The 22,667-nt window shown below is 38.2% G+C and overlaps 1 protein-coding gene across 7 annotated transcripts; it reads right to left on the reverse strand.

Moving 5' to 3' along the window:
• Positions 1 to 11,282: 11,282 nt before the first annotated feature.
• Positions 11,283 to 21,647, reverse strand: tcea3 (transcription elongation factor A (SII), 3). 7 transcript variants are annotated; one of them, XM_058646680.1, is made up of 21 exons: positions 21,386 to 21,647; positions 20,695 to 20,757; positions 20,180 to 20,285; positions 19,957 to 20,056; positions 18,634 to 19,146; positions 18,439 to 18,552; positions 18,062 to 18,166; positions 17,893 to 17,961; positions 17,662 to 17,814; positions 17,511 to 17,582; positions 16,922 to 16,981; positions 16,733 to 16,804; positions 16,535 to 16,603; positions 16,372 to 16,434; positions 16,199 to 16,273; positions 14,949 to 15,109; positions 13,985 to 14,046; positions 13,715 to 13,864; positions 13,490 to 13,636; positions 11,772 to 11,843; positions 11,283 to 11,693 (listed from the first exon to the last, which is right to left on the reverse strand). In XM_058646680.1, the coding sequence occupies exons 1-21, from the start codon at positions 21,452 to 21,454 to the stop codon at positions 11,685 to 11,687; spliced, it is 2,304 nt and encodes a 767-aa protein (XP_058502663.1). In that variant the 5' UTR covers positions 21,455 to 21,647; the 3' UTR covers positions 11,283 to 11,684. The 7 variants fall into 7 exon arrangements, with proteins under 7 accessions (XP_058502663.1, XP_058502662.1, XP_058502661.1 ...); XM_058646679.1 differs by having other exon boundaries at positions 14,949 to 15,112; positions 17,511 to 17,579; positions 21,386 to 21,643; XM_058646678.1 differs by having other exon boundaries at positions 14,949 to 15,112; positions 21,386 to 21,643.
• Positions 21,648 to 22,667: the final 1,020 nt, after the last annotated feature.

Below are 22,667 nucleotides of genomic sequence, written 5' to 3' on the forward strand. Positions count from 1 at the left end.
ATATAACATGAGAGCTGATCTGTCATGCTAAACTATGACATTTTGGAGGACATACTATAGTATGAAATTGTTTGCTGATTTTGGACGTCATACTATACTCTGACTTTTTTGACCGATTTTGGACAACATACTATACTATGACATTTTCGTGTGATTTTGGACGACATACTATATATACTATGTCATTTTCGTGTGATTTTGGACAACATACTATACTATGACTTTTTTGACCGATTTCGGACGACATAATATACTATGACATTTTTGACCGAATTTGGATGACATACTATACTATGACATTTTCGTGTGATTTTGGACGACATACTATACGATGACTTTTTTGACCGATTTCGGACGACATACTATACTATGACATTTTTGACCGATTTTGGACGACATACAATACTATGTCTTTTTTGACCAATTTTGGACGACATACTCTACTATGACATTTTTGACCGATTTTGGACGACATACTATACTATGACATTTTCGTGTGATTTTGGACAACATACTATACTATGACATTTTCGTGTGATTTTGGACGACATACTATACTATGACATTTTGACCGATTTTGGACGACATAATATACTATGACACTTTTGACCGATTTTGGACGACATAATATACTATGACACTTTTGACCGAATTTGGATGACATACTATACTATGACATTTTTGACCGATTTTGGACGACATACTACACTATGACATTTTCGTGTGATTTTGGACAACATACTATACTATGACATTATCTATCTGTGTGTGGCCCTGCGATGGACTGGCGAACAGTCCAGGGTGTACCCCGCCTGTCGCCCGATGTAGCTAAGATTCGCACAGCACCCCCTGCAACCCTCTGGTGGAGGATAAAGTGGTAGATGATGACTGACTGACTATACTATGACTTTTTTGACAGATTTCGGAAGACATACTATACTATGACATTTTTGACCGATTTTGGACGACATACTATTCTATGACTTTTTTGACCGATTTTGGACAATATACTAAACTATGACATTTTCGTGTGATTTTGGACGGCATACTATACTATGACTTTTTTGACCGATTTCGGACCACTGATATACTATGACTTTTTTCGTGTGATTTTGGACGACATACTATATTATGACTTTTTTTGACCGATTTTGGACGACATACTATACCGTGATGTTTTGTGTCATTTAGGACAACATGATTAAGAATGTCTCCACACAGTTGGTGTAGTGGTTAGCACTGTTGACTGTAACATAAGAGACCCGGGTTCAATCCCTCGTTGGAACAAGTCATCCCTGCAATCCTGAGACGTATTTGTGTGATTTTGGATACTATACGATGACTTTTTTGACCGATTTCGGACGACATACTATACTATGACATTTTTGACCGATTTCGGACGACATACTATACTATGACTTTTTTGCCCGATTTCGGACGACATACTATAATATGACTTTTTTGACCGATTTCGGACGACATACTATACTATGACATTTTTGACCGATTTCGGACGACATACTATACTGTCTTTTTGACCGATTTTGGACGACATACTATACTATGACATTTTGACCGATTTTGGACGACATACTATACTATGACATTTTTGACCGATTTCGGACGACATACTATACTATGACATTTTTGACCGATTTCGGACGACATACTATACTATGACTTTTTTGCCCGATTTCGGACGACATACTATAATATGACTTTTTTGACCGATTTCGGACGACATACTATACTATGACATTTTTGACCGATTTCGGACGACATACTATACTGTCTTTTTTGACCGATTTTGGACGACATACTATACTATGACATTTTTGACCGATTTTGGACGACATACTATACTATGACATTTTTGACCGATTTTGGACGACATACTATACTATGACATTTTCGTGTGATTTTGGACGACATACTATACTATGACATTTTGACCGATTTTGGGCGACATACTATACTCTGACATTTTCGTGTGATTTTGGACGACATACTATACTATGACATTTCTGACCGATTTTGGACGACATACTATACTTTGACTTATTTGACCGATTTCGGACGACATACTATACTATGACATTTTTGACCGATTTCGGACGACATACTATACTATGTCTTTTTTGACCAATTTTGGACGACATACTATACTGTGACATTTTTGACCGATTTCGGACGACATACTATACTATGACTTTTTTGACCGATTTCGGACGACATACTATACTACGACATTTTTGACCGATTTTGGACGACATACTATACTATGACATTTTCGTGTGATTTTGGACGACATACTATACTATGACATTTTTGACCGATTTCGGACGACATACTATAATATGTCTTTTTTGACCAATTTTGGATGACATACTATACTATGACTTTTTTGCCCGATTTCGGACGACATACTATACTATGACTTTTTTGCCCGATTTCGGACGACATACTATACTATGACATTTTTGACCGATTTCGGACGACATACTATACTATGTCTTTTTTGACCAATTTTGGACGACATACTATACTATGACATTTTTGACCGATTTCGGACGACATACTATACTATGAGATTTTTGACCGATTTCGGACGACATACTATACTATGTCTTTTTCGACCAATTTTGGACGACATACTATACTATGACATTTTCGTGTGATTTTGGACGACATACTATACTATGACATTTTCATGTGATTTTGGATGACATACTATACTATGACATTTTCGTGTGATTTTGGACGACATACTATACTATGACATTTTTGACTGATTTTGAACGACATACTATACTATGTCTTTTTTGACCGATTTTGGACGACATACTATACCGTGATGTTTTGTGTCATTTAGGGCAACATAATTAAGAATGTCTCCACAAAGTTGGTGTAGTGGTTAGCACTCTTGCCTTGCAGCGAGAAGACCCGGGTTCGAGCCCCGGTTGGAACAAGGGCCTTTCTGCATGGAGTTTGCATGTTCTCCCCGTGTGTGCGTGGGTTTTCTCCGGCTTCCTCCCACAGTCCAAAAACATGCAATGTGGGGATAGGTAAATTGGACACTCCAAATTGACCGTGAGAGTGAATGGTTGTTTGTCTCTATCTGTGTGTGTGTGTGTGTGTGTGTGTGTGTGTGGCCCTGCGATGGACTGGTGAACTGTCCAGGGTGTACCCCGCATATCGCCCGGTGTAGCTGAGATTGGCACAGCACAACCCTCTGGCAGAGGATAAAGCGGTAGATGATGACTGACTGACTATACTATGACATTTTGGACGACATACTATACTATGACATTTTCGTGTGATTTTGGACGACATACTATACTATGACATTTTCGTGTGATTTTGGACGACATACTATACTATGACATTTTGACCGATTTTGGGCGACATACTATACTATGACATTTTCGTGTGATTTTGGACGACATACTATACTATGACATTTCTGACCGATTTTGGACGACATACTATACTATGACATTTTTGACCGATTTCGGACGACATACTATACTATGTCTTTTTTGACCAATTTTGGACGACATACTATACTGTGAAATTTTTGACCGATTTCGGACGACATACTATACTATGTCTTTTTTGACCGATTTCGGACGACATACTATACTGTGACATTTTTGACCGATTTCGGACGACATACTATACTATGAATTTTTTGACCGATTTCGGACGACATACTATACTATGTCTTTTTTGACCGATTTCGGACGACATACTATACTGTGACATTTTTGACCGATTTCGGACGACATACTATACTATGACTTTTTTGACCGATTTCGGATGACATACTATACTACGACATTTTTGACCGATTTTGGACGACATACTATACTATGACATTTTCGTGTGATTTTGGACGACATACTATACTATGACTTATTTGACCGATTTCGGACGACATACTATACTATGACATTTCTGACCGATTTCGGACGACATACTATACTATGAAATTTTTGACCGATTTCAGACGACATACTTTTCTATGACATTTTCGTGTGATTTTGGACGACATACTATACTATGACATTTTTGACCTATTTCAGACGACATACTTTTCTATGACATTTTCGTTTGATTTTGGACGACATACTATACTATGACTTTTTTGACCAATTTTGGACGACATACTATACTATGACTTTTTTGACCGATTTTGGACAACATACTATACTATGACATTTCTGTCCGATTTTGGACGACATACTATACTATGACATTTTTGACCTATTTCAGACGACATACTTTTCTATGACATTTTCGTTTGATTTTGGACGACATACTATACTATGACATTTCTGTCCGATTTTGGACGACATACTATACTATGACATTTTTGACCTATTTCAGACGACATACTTTTCTATGACATTTTCGTTTGATTTTGGACGACATACTATACTATGACTTTTTTGACCAATTTTGGATGACATACTATACTATGACTTTTTTGACCGATTTTGGACAACATACTATACTATGACATTTTCGTGTGATTTTGGACGACATACTATACCATGACATTTTCGTGTGATTTTGGACGACATACTATACTATGACATTTTTGACCGATTTTGGACGACATACTATACTATGACATTTTTGACCGATTTCGGACGACATACTATACTATGACTTTTTTGACCGATTTCGGACGACATACTATACTATGACATTTCTGACCGATTTTGGACGACATACTATACTATGAAATTTTTGACCGATTTCAGACGACATACTTTTCTATGACATTTTCGTGTGATTTTGGACGACATACTATACTATGACATTTTTGACCTATTTCAGACGACATACTTTTCTATGACATTTTCGTTTGATTTTGGACGACATACTATACTATGACTTTTTTGACCAATTTTGGACGACATACTATACTATGACTTTTTTGACCGATTTTGGACAACATACTATACTATGACATTTCTGTCCGATTTTGGACGACATACTATACTATGACATTTTTGACCTATTTCAGACGACATACTTTTCTATGACATTTTCGTTTGATTTTGGACGACATACTATACTATGACTTTTTTGACCAATTTTGGACGACATACTATACTATGACTTTTTTGACCAATTTTGGATGACATACTAAACTATGACTTTTTTGACCGATTTTGGACAACATACTATACTATGACATTTTCGTGTGATTTTGGACGACATACTATACCATGACATTTTCGTGTGATTTTGGACGACATACTATACTATGACATTTTTGACCGATTTTGGACGACATACTATACTATGACATTTTTGACCGATTTCGGACGACATACTATACCGTGATGTTTTGTGTCATTTAGGACAACATAATGAAGAATGTCTCCACACAGTTGGTGTAGTGGTTAGCACTGTTGACTGTAACATAAAAGACCCGGGTTCAATCCCTGGTTGGAACAAGTCATCCCGACAATCCTGAGACGTATTTGTGTGATTTTGGATACTATACTATGACATTTTCGTGTGATTTTGGACGACATACTATACTATGACATTTTTGACCGATTTCGGACGACATACTATACTATGACTTTTTTGACCGATTTCGGACGACATACTATACTATGACATTTTTGACCGATTTCGGACGACATACTATACTATGTCTTTTTTTACCAATTTTGGACGACATACTTTACTATGACATTTTCGTGTGATTTTGGACGATATACTATACTATGACTTTTTTGACCGATTTTGGACGACATACTATACTATGACATTTTTGACCGATTTTGGACGACATACTATACTATGACATTTTTGACCTATTTCAGACGACATACTTTTCTACGACATTTTCGTTTGATTTTGGACGACATACTATACTATGACTTTTTTGACCAATTTTGGACGACATACTATACTATGACTTTTTTGGACGACATACTATACTATGACTTTTTTGACCAATTTTGGACGACATACTAAACTATGACTTTTTTGACCGATTTTGGACAACATACTATACTATGACATTTTCGTGTGATTTCGGACGACATACTATACTATGTCTTTTTTGACCAATTTTGGACGACATACTATACTGTGACATTTTTGACCGATTTCGGACAACATACTATACTATGACTTTTTTGACCGATTTCGGACGACATACTATACTATGTCTTTTTTGACCAATATTGGACGACATACTATACTATGACATTTTTGACCGATTTCGGACGACATACTATACTATGTCTTTTTTGACCAATTTTGGACGACATACTTTACTATGACATTTTCGTGTGATTTTGGACGATATACTATACTATGACTTTTTTGACCAATTTTGGACAGCATACTATACTACGACATTTTTGACCGATTTTGGACGACATACTATACTATGACATTTTCGTGTGATTTTGGACGACATACTATACTATGACTTTTTTGACTGATTTTGGACGACATACTATACTATGACATTTTGACCGATTTTGGGCGACATACTATACTATGACATTTTCGTGCGATTTTAGACGACATACTATACTATGACATTTTTGACCGATTTTGGACGACATACTATACTATGACATTTTCGTGTGATTTTGGACGACATACTATACTATGACATTTTCGTGTGATTTTGGACGACATACTATACTATGACATTTTCGTGTGATTTTGGACGACATACTATACTATGACATTTTGACCGATTTTGGGCGACATACTATACTATGACATTTTCGTGTGATTTTGGACGACATACTATACTATGACATTTCTGACCGATTTTGGACGACATACTATACTATGACTTATTTGACCGATTTCGGACGACATACTATACTATGACTTTTTCGTGTGATTTTGGACGACATACTATACTATGACTTTTTTGACCGATTTTGGACGACATACTATACTATGACATTTTGATCGATTTTGGGCGACATACTATACTATGACATTTTTGTGTGATTTTGGACGACATACTATACCATGACATTTTCGTGTGATTTTGGACAACATACTATACTATGACATTTTTGACCGATTTTGGACGACATACTATACTATGACATTTTTGACCGATTTCGGACAACATACTATACTATGACATTTCCGTGTGATTTTGGACAACATACTATACTATGACATTTTTGTGTGATTTTGGACAACATACTATACTATGACATTTCTGACCGATTTTGGACGACATACTATACTATGAAATTTTTGACCGATTTCAGACGACATACTTTTCTATGACATTTTCGTGTGATTTTGGACGACATACTATACTATGACATTTTTGACCGATTTTGGACAACATACTATACTATGACATTTCTGTCCGATTTTGGACGACATACTATACTATGACATTTTTGACCTATTTCAGACGACATACTTTTCTATGACATTTTCGTTTGATTTTGGACGACATACTATACTATGACTTTTTTGACCAATTTTGGACGACATACTATACTATGACTTTTTTGACCAATTTTGGACGACATACTATACTATGACTTTTTTGACCGATTTTGGACAACATACTATACTATGACATTTTCGTGTGATTTTGGACGACATACTATACCATGACATTTTCGTGTGATTTTGGACGACATACTATACTATGACATTTTTGACCGATTTTGGACGACATACTATACTATGACATTTTTGACCGATTTCGGACGACATACTATACTATGACATTTCCGTGTGATTTTGGACAACATACTATACTATGACATTTCTGACCAATTTTGGACGACATACTATACTATGACATTTCTGACCGATTTTGGACCACATACTTTTCTATGACATTTTCGTGTGGTTTTGGACGACATACTATACTATGACATTTCTGACCGATTTTGGACGACATACTATACTATGACTTTTTTGACCAATTTTGGACGACATACTATACTATGACTTTTTTGACCGATTTTGGACGACATACTATACTATGACTTTTTTGACCGATTTTGGACAACATACTATACTAGGACTTTTTTGACTGATTTTGGACGACATACTATACCATGACTTTTTTGACCGATTTTGGACAACATACTATACTGTGACTTTTTTGACCGATTTTGGACGACATACTATACGCTTGGGCCACACGGTGCTAAAGTGGTTAGAACTCTCGCCTTGCAGCGGGTGATTTGGGACAACATAGTATACCATGACATTTTTGAGTGATTTTGGACGACATACTATACTATGATTTTTTTTGGTGATTTTGGACGACATACTATACTATGATTTTTTTTGGTGATTTTGGATGACATACTATACTATGACATTTTTGGGTGATTTTGGACAACATACTAAACTATGACATTTTGGTGACTGTATTATAAAACATGAAAACGCAGATTGAACCTTTAAAATTTGAAGTATTTAGACAAAGTGGTATTTTGGTAGAATCAACCTTTAAAACACCAAGAGAGAGAGAGAGAGAGACTTACAAGCAGCTCCCCCTCCCCCTTCCAAACACCAGTTTCTAACGGCTGCATTATAAAATCTGACAATGTCCAAAAAAGTATAAAACTTAAACTGTGCTTGTTGAAAAACCTTAATATGTATCAAAAATGTAGGTGAGAAACGTCCCAAGTCTTGTGATCCGTTTAAAGTTTGAACCACGTCTCTACGTTACAGTATGACAACACTGCGAGGCTGATTTTCACAGGGACACAATGTGGCCAATTGTTTCTTATACATTAGGAATCTCTATTACAGGGCACTAACATTCATTAGCTCTTACTCTACTCATATTTCTACATGTCTAATACAACTTGGTTGTATCTTTTTTCTTGATTATCTTTAAGTGCATACAGCTACATACATCAACTCCCCCACCATATTGTCCCCCTACATCCCAAGTAGTGGTCAGCTGTTGCCAATAGTGCCAATAATGGTGACATAGGGCGAAAGGCAGGGAACACCCTGGACAGGTCGCCAGTCCAACACAAGGCCAACCTTTATATAATAGAGACGAACAAGCATTCACTCTCACCTACAGGCAATTTTGAGTGTCCAATTAACCTCTGTGTTTTTTGGACATGTGGGAGGACACCAGAGAAAAGCCATGCACACAGGCAACAGTGCTGGCCACATGCACCACTGTGAGGCCATAACTGAAAAGTATATTATTGAATAGGTGTAGTTTTAGCTACATAAAACAGTGCATGTCTACAGTCCCACAGTCTTGAGGCAGTTAATCTTTGAACAGTAAATGCTGTTGAGAAATGGGTCTTTGTTTTGGAACTGACATTTCTCTGTGTTTAAGCAACACTGCATCAGTAAAAAAAAAATCCCAACCCTTTGTTATAAGTCATAACCCAGTTTGTGCTACACATGAATGTCCAATGTTTTACACACTTCTCTCTGCTGTGTTTGTGTACATCTAAAACAAGACGTGTTTAAGGATGACACTGAGGGAAAAAACTCAAATCTCCGTCACTTTTAACACATTTACTGGCATTCACCAAACTGCATGACGATAAGCTCTGTGTTTGTCAATATGTTACATTTTTATGTTTTTTATATTTCTTTAGAAAATATTATAATTCAGCAAAGCTGAATACTGTATAAAATGCATGAATAATTGAAGGAACATGTTTGATACTATTGGCATGACTGATCATGTGATGGAAGGTACGCTGTACACTGAGTATCCAAGTCTGGAAGAAACAGGCTCATATCAACCCTGAATAAAACACATTTCAGAAGACTCCATGTCTAGAATAGAAGACCTGTGAATGAACCATATAGTTACAACAGATATGAATTCTAATAATGTCCAACATTATGCAGCATTTAACGTCCCAAATACACAGATAAAATAAAGAAAAAGGTTTTTCAACATTTCAACATTTTCTCTCTGACAGAGCTATATTAAATAAGCCCAAATGTTCTACTCTGTAAGGAATTGTTTGTGAGTATATGCTAAGTTTACATCTTTCTTTGATTAATTTGACATGACACATCACACCACACATGTGCATGTATATTTGAGCAAAACATGGGTTTCAAGTATAAACATTAACCTTTAGATCTGCGGCACGATGCAGTCGTTGTCTTTCAATGTGTCAAAATTTTGCAAATATAGCTTAATAAACAGGGCATCAATTTAATGTCAACATGTTTTTATAAATCTTGACGCACCCACGTTTCCCAGACTTGTGTGTTTTTAGTCATACATTTAAAGAGGCTGATACAGTAAAAACAATGACTAACATTATAAATAGTTTAAGTTAAACCAGTTTTACAGCTTTTACTCAATAGTGTAAAGGTTAAGAGCAGAGTAGCTTCCACTGAAGGAAAACCACATTAACAAATGATTAGAAACTGAAATTCTGGCGTCGCTCAGATGATTACATTTATTTGCTGAAAGAACCACTTAATGGACTATTCAGCAACATAATTTAAATTCTATTATTTATAATATGTCTGCATTTCTGTTCCAGGTGACATTTTCCTGCCTACTTTCAGGTTCTTATTATTAATTCATATTTATTCTATTGAAATATAAAAAAACCACTAACCTTTACATATTAAGTGATTTCTTCAGAAACTGTAATTTCCATTTTACTCAAAGCATGAAAATATTTTGTCATGACAAACTCAGCTGTGTTCAAGAACAAGGTTTTTCATTGTTTGCTGTGAAAAGGTTTTATGATCGTTACACAAACCCTCTGCAGCACTTTCAGTCTGCTTTTACCAGCCTGATCAAGTGACACTAATAAATAAAACCATCTGCATTTGTTTTTGCAAAGACAAAAGAAAATCTGTTGTGCAAACATGCACTGCAAGTGTTTTCTTGAGCTATGATGAATTGTTGCCATCTACTGTTTATTTTCAGTAATTCAAGAGACAAGCGTTACACTGTCCTTTAAGTCTACCATTATGCCATTTACATAAAAATTATATTTACCCTTATTTATTCATGATTACCAACAGATTAATGGCATGTCTTAGAACACTGTAAATACACTGCACGTGTTGAACAAGTGCTTGGTTTTATTCGATGTGTGGATCTTTGGTCCTTTCAATATTTGTTATTAAAATAAAAAAATAGAGATAAAAATGCAAAGAACTGCAGTGACTTGTTAATTATTGTACCCAACAATTCAATAATTAAAAACAAACAAACAAAAAAACAACCTTCAAAGCAAATTATATAACTCAATTAAAGGAGAAAAGTGATGAAATGTGCAAACTGACATTGTAAGACCTTTATTTATGTTTTTATTAAACAATTTGTTTAAAGTTGTTTATGATTTATGCAGTTTGTTGGGGTTCTATATATACAAACAAAACAGCTGTACTATGACACAGTATATTAACCGGACCATGATTGTCTTTCAATATTTATAGCACCATGATAATTATAAATGGGGTGATTTGATGACTCATGCTCAGTCTTCAAAGCCAAATAAAGCAAACCCTTATTATTAGTACATGCTTACAAAAGTCGAGTACAAATCGTAAGAATGCTACTGTTCTCAAATCACAAGCTGCAATTATATATAAACTCTCTTTGCCTCACATTATAGAAAATATGCAGTTCAAAATGCTCAAAAAACAAACAAACAAAAAAATGTGGTTTGACCTGGAAGACATCAGCAGAACTGAAAAAAAAAAAAAATGTAATCAAATATTATCAAGGATATAAAGTTATTGAAATGAAGGCCAAGGAAAGGACTTACCTTCCAGCGGTTACCACATTCATTACACAGGACAAATGTGGTCATTGGCTCGTCAGCACTGCGTGTCTGCACCTAAACACACACACACACACACGCATAAATAAGCAGGATAATCGATCTTAAAAAGACATGAATGAACTCAAAACAGTTCAATATTAAGTATTTACTGCAGTTGTAATAGAATACAAGGTCATAAATGTAGCTTCAGGCAGTCGCCGACGCATGGCTTAGGCATTCAGGTGACATGAGTCACTCACTATGACATACATCACACGCGCCCTTTCAAATTTTCAATCTATCTACACTGCAGCGCCTCCCTTTTCTCTCACTGCCTGTCATTCAATTTGCTGCCTCATTCCATCAGCACTCCACACATCCCATATAGTATTATCTGTGGGGGGGTGGGGCGACCGGAGCCTTAACGTCAAACTCAAATATGCCTTCCCTGCTGCAATAAAACATTTTAAAGCTGAGGTGTCTGACTGAAAGATTGATTTGTTGCAGTTGTCCATGTCCTTGGTAAGGTGATCACTGAATAATGCCACAAAATACACAAAGGAGTGATGATATAACCACGTAAAAGCAGCACTGCAGCAGCTCTAAATGTTTATTTTCTATTTATCTTTTGAATGTGCGCGTGTAACACTTAAGGGCCAAGGACTCCTCACTGCTGTTCTGTATTTTGAAGCACATCTCTAAAAAAAATGTCTACATCTGTCTCACACTGTTAAAAAGGACAGGGACAGTTTTTTTTTCTAAAGGGAATCCAAATAAAACATGACAGGCCAGCTGCTGATCAGGAGGAAGAGCAGCGCGTCCTTGAACCAAAAGGTCAGCGCTTCGATCCCTAGCTTCTCCAATCCATTACCAAAGTATCATTGGGAGAGACACTTCATTCACTGTATAAATGCCATCGACCAAACCTGACAGTAAGCTCATTATTCACCCATCTCTCTTTGCTGGTTTTCTTCTCGCTCATTATACGACTCCTGCACACCAACCGTCTCACTACTTCAAAAACATGTGAGTTAACTTTTACTTACTATAACGATTAACTGGCTTCTTTCAAAGTCCACTGCAGTTACACTGGAAATTGTAATGTAGTCTCTTTTTTTATTATAATAATAATTATTATTATCATCATTATTATTATTGTTGTTGTAACCCACTTTCTGTATGTGTTAAGGTCTGCTTGTGTGCATCATGTGCTGGCACACACTCTATGTCTAACTTTTATTTAACCACGGAGGCTCACCGAGATTAAAAATATCTTTTACAAGAAGGTCCTGGCCCAGGACTAGCAACAGCTCATTTAGTGGGGTCACAGGCAGAAACATAATACTGAGACATAACACATCATAATAAGCATAAAATATTCATCCGAGAACAATAATAAAAGACAGAATTACTAAATGTGCCCCATAAAATCATAAAATGTCCAGCATTCCACAATAAAACAGGGCACAGTGATTCCACTAAAACACACAGCCAGATTCATGTGACTCCAAGTTATTCAAAGTCAATTTTAAAATATTCCACATCACACCGGCTATGTGAGACTCAACAGGTTTTGTAAATTGTTCCAAGCTGACACCTTTTTCCCCCAATCCAGTGCAGACATTTAGGACATTTAATAAATAAGTCCTGCAAGTGCAGGTCGTCTTTTCCACCGCTTTGAAGGAAAATGAAGGAGGTGACTGGGTCTGTGTTTACAGTACCTGGTTGTAGGTGCAGTTCCTCTTCTTGCACTTGCCGCACTGCAGCAAGTCAGTGGAGGTGCCACCAGTTTTGGCCATCTGGTGCTCCCTGATGGCCTCCAGGGTGAGGGCGTTCCTCAGCTGTTTCAGCTCGTCACTGGCCATTTCCTACAGAATGACAACATGTCATGGCAGCAGAGAGTTCAGAGCACAGAGTACAGAAGCGGCAGCGGTCGAGCTGTGTACCTCAGCAGACATGGCAGCGATGCGGCTCAGGTCAATGTTCCCGGCCAGGACGTTTTTGCGGAGCCCGGGGTTCTTCGGGTCCTTCAAGTTGCTGATGCGGCTGCGTACTCTGTTCTTATACTTCAGATCGGTGGCCTTTATCTCCTGGTAGATATGTGCGACCACGTAGTCAAGGGAAGTTTAAAAATCTATCGTGGTTTGTATCTAAGCAACATATTTACATCAGCTGACATTGTTTCCATTTGACAGATGAATCAAGTCAAACTGAAGGATATGATCTTCAATCTCCGCTGCCATGCCGTCACAGTTGGCTCCAAAGATTTTGTAGTCATCTGTGAAGACCAGAGAGACGCAATTCATCTTAATCTGCACACAACTCGTATATAAGGCGTATGTAGTTTGATGCTCTATAAAAGGTCCAGTGTAGACAGTTTATTGGCAGAAATGGATTATACAACCCTTAGCAATCTTTGTAGTATATAATCACTTTGTTTTTTGTAGACCTTGAAAAAACCTTACAGGTTCCTACACTTGGTTGACATCAAATTCAAAAGATTTTTCAAGTCCCTCAAATTCAAGGATCGAATGTGTTGACACAGCTTAAGATGGAAGGGCAACTTGTAAGAGCCGCTTTGCCCACAGCATCGTCCTTGGGATCTTTGTAATTTCCCAAGGACTTGGAATTTGTATTTCCGAGGCATCACATCATTTGCTCTCTCTTGATTAACGATACTTGCTCATAGGAGACATTTACCTAAATATTATCTTTACTTCTTTCTAGCACAAAATGTCTATTTAGTTTAACCTTTAAGGACAAGATTTCAAGGACTGAAAACCCTGACTTTAAATAGACTTTAAAAGGGCATGAAAAATGTGGGCATAAAAATCTGAATAACCACCAGTGAGCATCAGTTGGTTGCAAAAAATAAATTTGAATAAAAGTCTATTGCCCATAACGGCCCACTTTACACTTAATTTATACTGTCAGTGAACATTTTCCTGATGAGTTACTCTCAGTCTCTAGTTCTTCAATAGAACATGATGCCAGTGTTGTAAATCATGTTTCCCTTTAGAGGAAAGTAGATGATAAAGTTGACAAAGTTGTGACTGGAGACCAGATGCAGGTTCACAATTTGTAGGTCTCACCATTGGACACAATTTCTACACACTGGACCTTTAATGCATGAGGATGTTGTGTTTCACTGTAAATGTTGAAGTGTAACATTAGCCTCACTGTCCGTGCGCAGGGCAGCTGTCAGCATCTCAATGCACTTGTCTCTGACGGTGTCTCCAGTAGCCAGGTGTGGGGACAGTGGACCTCCAGGAGAACTGAAGCCGGGGGACATGGGGCTGGTGGGAGTAGTGGGAGTTTTAGGAGCCTCGAGCTTTCCTTTCCTGCTATAAAGACACAATCACAAAGCCTTATTTCCACATCTGGTGTTTTTGGTCTGGTTTAGACCAAACTGAACTGGCTGGATTTGTTTCAGGAGCCAAAATTACATTTTTTTACATATATATATATATAATTGTACGAGAGGGTGTCTATCTGTTCAGAGACATCTGTGCAGGCTAATGACGGCTTAGCTCCATTAGTTGTTGTTGTTGTTTTCGCGGATGGCTTGATAACACATTTTTGTGTGTGATAGCAATTGTTATCCTCTGGGAGTGAAGCGACAATCAGTGTGGGAGAGATAAAGAGTTGCAACCTACAAATAGCTGCGTCTACATGCCTGTCCTGCTGATTCTGAAGGAGGCTCATTCATAAATGTCAACAACATTTAGCAAATATATGGCTCAAATTGACAAGTATTTCAATTTGAAGCAGTAATCTAATGTTGTTTTTTAGGCTTTCTATTCTATGGTTTATCAATTTAATGAAAACAGTTCCCCACTCCCCAGGCCTGTACTGACAGAATACAGATTCAAATATATACAGTTTAATATGTAGAATTTCTTCACTCAAATATCTAAAAACAAACAAAAAAACAAACAAATGGTCGATATTTTTTAAAGACACGTTTTTGCACGACTTCCATAGAAAAGGTAACAAACAGGCAACTAACGGAGGAAACCCCCAGAAATGACATGAGTGAGGAAGAAATATTTGGTACTACTTGTTGAGTGTGTTGTGTTTGGCACAATACATATGATCCCATTCTGCTTCCCGACGTTATCGAATTACATCTTGTTTCATTGTTTTAATTGAAAGAGCACTAGCAGCAGAAATTACATTATGTGCCTTTTAAAATTTAGTTGACATGTTATCAAAGAATTGTCTATTCATGCAGCCAACATACAATTCACTCTATTTCAGCTCCAATATCATTTGGTCTCCACCAACTCATGACAATAATATGTGACCACTTGGCAACTTCATGTTCGAGCAGGAAACGTGTGATTGAGGGGTTTTTTTTTACCGGCTGCTGCTAGAAAATAATGAGACGAGTGAGATCATAAACATCACTAGGATTATTTTTGAGATACCTTTCAACACTGTCAGTTGAGGGCTTCCTCTGTGGAGGTCCAGGCTGAGGGGTCTTGGAGCTGTGCGAGTCTCTCCTATGATATAAAGTCTGCATCATTATCTGTTTGTTTCTTATTAAAATTAATTAATTGTCACATCATCATTGCACCGGTGAAGGTTAAGTCATTTTTACCTTTCACTCGTTAGCTTCTTTGCTGGTAGAGGACAGCTTTTCTTTGCATCAGTGGAGTCACGTCTACAGTAAATGTGATGAGAGCGTTTCAGTGAATCTGGATTTATTGACTATGTTTACTTCTGTTTAAAGTGAGATTGGTATTGTTATATATGAGTTGTACCTGTCCGCTTTGGAGTCAGATGAGGGACGTTTCACAGGTTGTCCAGGCTTTGAGTCACAGGAGTCCTTCCTGCAAGAAAAGAGAATTTATGTCCTAATAAAATACAAAGAGATAAAACACAGACCTGGGTATTATGTTTGACACAAAACAGCGTAAAAGAAAACATGCACAACTACTTATTTTACTGCTCCTGCACACCTGTGTTTTTCTTTCTTGACATCCAAGCTGGGCCTTTTGGGAGGTGGTTGTTTACCATCAGAGGAATCTTTCCTGAGAAAAAGAAACATTTGTGTTTTGTTTATTATTATTATTATTTTTTTTAATTAGGTTGTTAAAGAGGCAAACTCTTAATGCACTCAAGATAACAATTAGTATTGATAGGCCAACCTTTCTCGTTTCACTTCGTCTGAGGTTTTGTTCGAGACTTTGCTGTCCGATGAGTCTTTCCTGCAAAAGGGAACACAGAAGCTGTGATGAAACTGAACAGCGGATCTACTCCAGCTTGAACTATGTCACAACACAAAAGCAGAAGCGAGATATTTAAAAAAAAAAAACTAAATTATAAAGCCCTGTTGATCGTTATGCTATCTCATGTTCCAACTCATGGTGTCCCAAACCAAATTTTTATCCCCGATACATCTAACACAAAACACTACAAACTGCAGGCGATGGCCGTTATATGACGCTGAGTTTCAGTTAAATAATAACAAGTGACTTTTATACTTTATATAAAAAAAGAATGTGTAAATGTAAATACATAATTCATCAGAAAACAAAAGTTACATGTGTAAACTTACATGAATAAGTAATACTCTGTAACTGTAATTGCCTTTTGCAGATTGTTTAAAAAAATGGCAAAAAATCAGCTCGATTAATTGACCTGATTCTACTACAAACATATTTAATCTAATATACTATATTGTGTCAATATTCTGTATAAAAGACCATAAAGAAAAAGAATCCCCAGATGCCAGACCTGTCTCTCTTCACGTGATCCGATGTCTGTTTCTTCTGTGACGGAGGTTTCGAGTCCAGCGACTCCTTCCTGCTGTGGCAGATACAAAAGGATACGATGCAGAGCAGAACTTTACAAGTGCAATAACAAAACAACTAATCCTCCCAGACACGTCAAGGCAGTGATTTCAGACTTGCACCACTCATCTGATGCAGACCTCTCTCTGTCCTTTTTCCCCTCTAGAGAGGGACGCTTCGGAGGAGGTGGTGGGTGAAGGTGAAGAGGGAGCGGAGGAAGAGGAGCATTGGGGTCGGGAGGCTCTTTTCTAAATTAAGAGACGTGTTTGAGCTGAATCACTTCAGGGTGAGAGGAAACACAAATCTGATCAAGTGCAGATCCTGACCTTGGTGGAGGTGGATGAAGGTGAAGAGGGAGCGGAGCTATCGGAGCGTTTGGGTCCGGGGGAACTTTCCTGATGCGACAATTCACATTTTGTTGGAGAATAGACTGAAACCTCACACATCTCTGTATCACATAAGAAAACCACACACATGCACCAAAGCATGTCTGACCTCTCATTCTTTGCCTCGAGTAGAGGTCGTTGCTTTGCCAGAGGAGAGGCAGGTTGAGAGGCGTGAGGACGCGTATGTCGGGAGGAAGAGTCTTTACCGTCCTTCCTGAACAAATATCACAACAGTTGAGATCAGAGCGCTATCCCACCCGGCATGCTGTTGTAGCTCAATATAAAATCTGAAATCTTAAATCACACACACCTGACTAACTCATCACAGCATGCACCATGCACAGCCATTATCCAGTTAGGCCACGAGTCTGGTTATAAAAGTGCATGAATAAATGTTAAAAAAAAAGTGTATATGAGTAATTCAGAGACGTCATGATATCGTGCGGTGTTTACACAAACGTCCCCGCAGCTCAGGTGAGACCTGACCTTTCTATTTTCACATCCAAAGAGGGACGTTTGATCAGGAGAGGAGGTCGAGCAGGTCGGGGAGGAGAGGGGATCCGAGTGGGATACAGAATGCTGCCATCTAAGACTCCTCTCCTGGAATAAATAATTCAGTCTCAAGCGCTGTTGGATGTTTCTGATGTGTAATAATCAGTGTTTGAGCCGCCGTCTGCTCACCTTTGAAATACTGTCTTGTGAATATCAGTGGGTTTCTCTCTCTGCGGTTCACTCTGCAGTCTCTCTTGCTGCGGTGTATTCGCCGGCCTCTCATGTCTGCCGTCTTCCCTCAGCTTGTCCTTCTTTGCGTCACTGCGGTGCTTCTTGTGCTCCTCGTGGTACTTCCCCTTTTGATGTTCTTCAAGGTGTCTCGGCTTTTTTGGTGTCTCTAATGGTCTTTGTTTCCTTGGTTCTGTCTTGTATTTTTCACCCTGCAGGTCTGGAACATGCTTCTGTTTCTTGTTGTCTGTCTCCAGGTGTTGATCCTCCACGGATTTTTGTTTCTTGGATTCTTCTAAATGCTTTTCTTTATTGCTTTCTTGTGGCTCCTCCAAGTGCTTTACATCCCTGAGTTCATCCTCGTGTCTCTTTTTGTTCTTGTGCTCATCGCTATGTTTCTCTTTTGTCTTTTTATCCAAGTGTTTTTTGTCAAGATTTGAGTCATTCTTGAGTTTGACATCCAGTCTCCTGTGACTAACAGAAACAAAGGAAGCTTTTGTTCAAGAGTCTGCAAACACTCACTTATACTCACAGGTTTGTTGATGTAATGCACATAAGGCTATTGCAGGAAATCAAATGTCTATATATTGATCTGTATCTGTGATCAAATTATCAAAATAAGCTGCTGCAAACAGTTTTAACGGCTCCTTACAACGTAAGGGAGTCTTATTTTATTGTAAGAAAAAGGAACAAGTATTTTTTTACAACAGAGTAAATTACACGAAGCCCTTCACACATCACATTAGCTTGGATATGAAAATATAAACCAGTAACGATATATAAGATGGAAATACAACAGTCCATATACTGAGATTTCAAGTTGATGGTCTAATAAAGTTTGAGGAGAAATGCAGGGCTTCAGTTAAAGATTGGGCGACCACTGCTTTCAGACCTTCTTAAGAAACTTACACTTATAAATACAAATACTTAAAAATCTGTTTGAAAACCACCACACGACAGACACAGTCACATAAGGAATTGGACTTGTAATTTATCTAATCCAGGCTGGGGTGCCTCTGAGCAGGGCACCGATACCGTCAGTGTCAGTATCGGACAGATAAGAATGTAAAATCCCATACAAGCCAAAAATCCTATATGTCACGTGCTTCACTATGGACCGACTGTAAAAATGTAAATAACAATCAGCAAAAGCATTTTAGCTGAGTCATGTTTAGGCTGTTGTAATATCGGTATCGGTAGATATTGGTATTGGACAGAAAAAAGTGGTATCGTCCCATCCCTGATGTGTTTCTGTGCCCGTGCAGCACCTGCGAACATACTGACCTACTCTGTGTCTTGGAGGGTGAGCTGTTTGGAGACACTGCAGTTGCGCTGGAGTCCACTCCATTCTTCATTTCAGTTGATTTCTCAGAGCAGCCAGAGTCTGTGAGGGATCATAAATATTAGCAAATCATCCCGTATGCTGCCGTATTCATTGCACAAACAACTTATTACAAGTAAACACAGTGTGTAAATCAACTCTCAAAGGTCACAGAGTCACATGTACCCAGGAGTCTTTTCCAGTCTTTGATAAGGACCTTTGCCAAGGCAATGACTTCCTCGTCTGTGCAGTGCTTCCTGATCCCGTTCACGGACATGCCTATCCTCGTTTCCTGCAACAATCATATAAATGAGCTCTGCCGTCTATTTTTATAAACATGTTATACACTCACGGGCCACTTTATTAAGTAACACCTGCTCAACTGCTTGTAAACGCACACATCTAATCACATCACAAAACAACCTGATGAAGTTGACCGGCTGGTATATTCTGGTGTTTTTTTTCCACACATCTCAGGTTTTACAGATAAGATCATGGTGAGCTGCAGCTCTCTGGAGAATGACAGAACCACTTGTCACAGTCATGGTATGCAGAGGACCCTCTCTCTCTCTCTCTCTCTCTCTCTCTGAAACACATGTCGAAGCCTGAAGCAGATGGCCTTCAGCTGCAGCAGGTGCCAAGCTGGCCACTAGTGTCACTAATAAAGTGGCGGGTAAGCGTAAGTGACCCAGTAGATCTACCTGAAGAAGTTTGAGGGTCATGTTGAAACCTCTGAGTTCTTTCAGCAGGTCCATGGCGCCCTCCTGCACAAACAAAACAATAACAACAACACATACTTAGACTCATACAAATGGAAATCATGGGATTAGACCTAAATAGTTTCCCCTCAGCATTTAGAAAATGAATAATTGAATATTAATGACATACAACTTGAAGAATGAATGGAATAAGCGTTTCCACGGATGTCGGCTTTTCTCTTATCACAAGCGTGAATTCCTGTAACTGACGTCCCGCGCGCGCCTATCCAGTCAAAACACGCACTTGACTTTATCAACATTCTGTGGTTAAATTTTTTTTTCTGTTTGATTTAACGTGTCATCAGCAAACCCGCGGACAAGGTGACAACGCTTGATCCACGAGGCGCTGCACACTCGAGGACCGAAATTGGAGCAACTGCAGCAATTGGAGAGACCGCGCCAAACACCTGTTGATCTCTGTCACAGTACAGTCACTCTCTCGGGTTACATTTGTACACACACACACACACACACACACACACACAGAGAGAGTCAACAGAAACCAAAGTTATCCTCTCAGACAAACCGGAGCAAACCATTTCTTTTACAGAGGAGACATTCACGGGCCTTCGGCGCAGCACGCGGTGGCAGGACAACGAACGCGCCACCTGTGGGTGTCAAAGTACATTCTCACCGTGTTATTCCTAGACACCATCTTGTCCAGTTTCTTTGCGATCCGGATGAGATCTTCCTCTCGCGTCATCGCTGCATTTAATCGACTTGAAGACACAAAAACAAGTGCGACGACTTTGTAAGAATTTAGTGAAACGAGAAGAAAATAAAATGGATCCGCGCGGCAGTTCGGACTTTACGCACGGCGCACTCATTCAGTTCAGAGGCGTGTCCTGCTGCACGAGCCCAGCTGACCGGAGCAGAGACACATGACAACAACTAAATATAGACACTGTAGTGTACACACTGGACAACACACGGACGTCAACCTAACGGCGACCAATTTAAAACCATATTTTTAACTTTAACAGTGAAGCGAATAGTGTTGGATCTATAGAGTGTGTTTTATTTGTGTGTGTATGTGTGTGCATGTGTGTGTGTGTCGCCTCAAACTAGGTCAATGTCTAATGATTGATCCAACCCGAAGTCAGTATTTACTCCAGATCCAGCAGCTGTTGTGCCAAAGAGCCTCACAACCATTCATTGTTATTATTATTATTATTATTATTATTATCATTATCATTATCATTATTATTATTATTAGCATTATCATTATCATTATTATCATTACTATTATTATTAGCATTATCATTATTATCATTACTATTATTATTAGCATTATTTTTATGCATGTTGGTCTTGCATGGTGCAAAATCAAAGTTCATGTGTAAACAAAACTCTTGCCGTTGGGGGGCGCTGTGATGTAAGACTACATACACTACACAAACAACTTCTCAGTACAACTGAACAGATGCTATCTTCACCATTTACTCTCCCTTTACACACACACACTCTCTCTCTCTCACACACACACACACACACACACACACACATTCAGACCAGGTTCACGGAAACCTTTACGATCCTTTTGAGCAAAGACTGAGATTTTATAAAGATTGATTAGTTATAATTATTACAATTTAAATACTATAGTTGTCTTCTCTTTTTTTTAGGACGTCACTTGAGGGAAAAATAACAGTTGTTTTTCAAGAATCACAGAAATGCAGTGACTAAAAGAAAATACCTTATAGATTTTAAATAAAAGATTATTTAAAATGACTTCAGCCTGCAATTGCATGGGCCTATGCTATTCACAGTCTTCCTCTGCGGTTTTACAGTGAGTTGACTGAGGTCCGATAAATAAACATTCAGAGGATGAACTTACTTTCTCCAGTGTTGTCTACAAGGGCCTTTGTATTCCCCTGGGAGGGGGGGAGAGTGTTTATTTCTAAACTCTGACAACT

The sequence above is a fragment of the Solea solea genome, chromosome 13 (genome assembly GCF_958295425.1).
Source record: "Solea solea chromosome 13, fSolSol10.1, whole genome shotgun sequence".
NCBI lineage: Eukaryota > Metazoa > Chordata > Actinopteri > Pleuronectiformes > Soleidae > Solea > Solea solea.